Source organism: Mesitornis unicolor, unplaced genomic scaffold (assembly GCF_000695765.1).
Source record: "Mesitornis unicolor isolate BGI_N332 unplaced genomic scaffold, ASM69576v1 scaffold31837, whole genome shotgun sequence".
Lineage (NCBI taxonomy): Eukaryota > Metazoa > Chordata > Aves > Mesitornithiformes > Mesitornithidae > Mesitornis > Mesitornis unicolor.
The window spans coordinates 1,072-4,473 of record NW_010197580.1 but is presented as its reverse complement, the minus strand read 5'-3'; the positions used below and the strand labels follow the sequence as shown (position 1 = coordinate 4,473).

Sequence of the window (3,402 nt, the reverse complement as noted above, 5' to 3'; positions counted from 1 at the left end):
GGTGAGGCCGGGCCGGGCAGCGGGAACCAGGGAGGGGGCGGTGAAAGGCCGACCTTCGGGATCGGGGCCTGGCTGCGATCGCTTTCCGTGACCGACTGAGTTCGGCTCCAGAGCCAGGCCAACGCTTTCTGGTAACGACCCCCGGTGGCGCAGGTGACGAAGGCCTCTGACCGGGGCTCTGCTCTGCAGCTGGGTTCCTTACGGGTTCCCCTCAAAACCGCTCGTTAAAAAGTGCAACAATGGCTGCATTTGCACCTTGTTCCCTCCCAGGGCACCTCTGGCTGTTCCGGGACGCGGGGACAAACGATGGCCTCCTGGTCAACCAGCAGGAGCTATTCGTAGCAGCTCCCAACGTCAGCACTGCAGACATCACACTGCCAGGTAAATGCGGCCAGGCTGCGTGTGTCGGGGGAGCTGATGAGTCCGATACTTAATTGCGTTGGACTCAGTGTAGGGCTCTAGGGGAAGGTTGAGTACTCAGATAATAACATAATAACAGGAGGAGATTGTGAGGGTCTGCAGACAGAGCTGTGTTTTGTTGAACAGAGCGACTGACACTTAAGAGATGTTTCTGATGGGTTTCACAGGGTGCCTCATAACAGGGCACAAGAAGTGCTTTTCCTCTCTAGTGAGCGTGGCGTCTTGTGAATAGCGCTGCTCTGTTATGTTCTGTGCTCGTGTGCTTGGAGAAGTGCTGTCTGCGGAGCCCTGTGACGAGGTCGTGTCTGTGTTTGTTTTTAACCTCAGTGTTCACCCTGAAGGAGAGATGTCTCCAGGTGGTTCGCAGCCTGGTCAAACCGGTGGACTACAGGAAGCTGGACATTGTGCGATCATTGTATGAAGAGCTGGAAGATCATCCTGATATTAGGAAGGATCTGCAGCGGCTTTCTCTGGAGAGGAGTGAATTGCTGAGGAACGAGATTGCAGAATAATGTGATTATTCACTCCAGACTAATTTAAATAGCAAACCACTGAGTTTGAGCAGGGACAGTCACTGCAAAACACACCAAGAACTACTGTCTGTATGTTAAGTTCTGAAACATAAACTCAGTTAGGTTGTGGAGAAGTTGCTGTGACGGTAAGTCAGATCCAAAAGACTGAACGGCCAGTAGTACTGCGCCAGGTCCCTGATGGTTTTGTTCTTCGTTATGCGTCTTGCAAACTGATGACGAGAGGCCTCACGTGGGTGACGCTCAGAGAAGTTTTATTCAGGCTGTCTGACATCACTGCATAGGGACCATAAGATCAGGTCATGTCCTGGGAGAATATGCATACAAAGCAACTTTCTTTGTATTAAGAGGTAAATTACACCGAAGATTAATTTAGTCCGTACTCTAGTGATTGTAAGTGGCAGACCAACACCAGTTTTGCATGAATAATCTGTGGTGGAATTTCGCTCTGTGATGCTTGGCCCAGATTTGCCTCTGAATCACAGAGCATGGGGGCCGTTGGTGTCTGCGAGGGTTTCCATCACCAACCTCTGGGGACCTGACCTGAAACAGCGGTGGTGGAAAGATAATCTGTGTAAATGCTTGGGGTTTTTCTGCCTCTTGCTTTGCGTTTGTCCACCCATGACAAATGACAGAGAGTACCCGCTCTGAGGCTGACACACTTTTACACTGATCGTACCTTGAATGCCTTATTTGTCCTTGGTGATGGGATTCTTGCCTGACTGGTCTCGTGGTGATCCAGGGTAGCCAGCCATACACTGGACTCTGTTTTGGGCCCCCTCTCTCCTCCCCAGCTGCAGTGCAGGCCTGTCGGGTGGCGTTCCCAGAAGGCGGGTGCTCTGAATCCTGCCTCTTCCTGGCGCAGAGCAATGGAGGGAGGCCTTTTCGGGGAGCACGGACCACTCCAGCTGCCAGTGTCTCCTAAGGACAGACAGACTGATGGGCTCCCATGGGCCCATTGCTTGGTCCAGTTCAGATCATGCTTTGCTACGAGCTCGGGAAGCAGAGGAAATGGCTCCACACCCGTATTCTGTGCCCCACACCTCAGTTAGGATGTGGATGTGTGTGGATGTACACCCATCACTCAAAGCAGCATTGCTTTTGGCAGATGCATGAATTGTCCACCACATAACAGCTGCAGGGGTGGTCAGTGTTGGAGCAGGCTGATGGGAGGTTATAGCAGGTGGTTTCTCTGGCGTTTATTTCCAGTTACATGTTCTAAGAATCACAGCTGTGAAACTGGGAATATCAACGTATTCTGTAAGTATGAAACATCTCCCCTTTTTGTAAACTTGTTCTTCTTACATATTTGAAGTATATGAATTGATCTTTGTCATAAAATTGTAAATCCGTGTTAACTTTTTTACTCTGATTCTGTCAAATAACTTCACAGTGCTTGTACATACATGCTTGTATTCCTGCAGAACTCCTGAAGTCATTCTAGTTGATCAGTAACAGTTACTTTTGGATTGACTGTACAAACTGTTCCAGCCACGCTGTGGCTGTACATATCACAAACATTGTGTATTGCTGGTTTATCTGGGGTCTGGGATCTCTTGTGTTGCTGATAAGAATAGTTTGAATGTACTCCATTAGTCTGTGACTTCTCCCAGCATACGGCCAGGCAGTGATGCTGTCCTTGCACGTTTTATCACTGCTGGTGGATCAGATTCCTCAGGTTCCTGCACATTAGCAGACAAAAAAGCACAGTTGTGTCTATGTGACTTGCCAAAAGCAAACATGAAAACTGCCTCATGAGTTCATCACTCATAGGAGTATCCTCTGCTTAGCTTTTAGTTCCAAGGCAACTTAAATCCTTAGCTAAAGAGCTAAGCTGTCACCTGCAGTCACATTTCTACACAGTCTCTACCACTTTTCCCCCATCAAATTGTATTTTAAAAGTGAAAATTACTTCATTCTGCAGCAGACTGCGTGCCCTTACTCTCAGAGTCCCCAGTAGAAGGTGAAATTTCCCTGAGTCCTTGAGGTGTGAGTGCTGGGACAGGAACTGTACAAACCCCACCTCGGTTCTTCGCTTCAGCATCTCCCTGAGGCACAGGCACTGTCCTCCTTGATCCTCCTGCAGTGGCAAATGCCCCCTGGCAGAGCAGAGGCCAGATGGGGGCTTGTGGCAGCTGTCTCCAAGCGTCTCATTTCTAGCACCGAAGTCCATCATTTGGATCCAGCTTCACAGTCGTTTCATTCTGCCAACAGCAGCTGACGACTCCACAGCCACTAGACGTGGGAAGTACTTTATTTTTTAATAATTTCTGTCACTTGCTTAATGCATAGCAAGAGGCAATCCACGCTTGAAATGTTGTACTTTCCCCAGACAAGATAACAAAGGCAATTAATTCTACTTCCATTTTGCAGATGAAGTTGTTTTCCCGAGTTCTGCAGGAAGTCTGGGAGAGGAAACGACTGCACACGAATGCAAGTTGGGCGCAGGACC

General features: G+C 49.1%; 1 protein-coding gene across 1 annotated transcript in view; it reads left to right on the top strand.

The window, feature by feature from the left end:
- VHL (von Hippel-Lindau tumor suppressor, E3 ubiquitin protein ligase) overlaps positions 1-932 on the top strand; it is a 1,134-nt gene extending 202 nt beyond the window's left edge. Inside the window, 3 exon segments of the mRNA XM_010188847.1 lie at positions 1-6; positions 271-381; positions 748-932. The exon segment at positions 1-6 is cut by the window's left edge and continues 202 nt beyond it. Of these exon segments, the coding sequence (XP_010187149.1) occupies positions 1-6; positions 271-381; positions 748-932 (302 nt within the window).
- Positions 933-3,402: the final 2,470 nt, after the last annotated feature.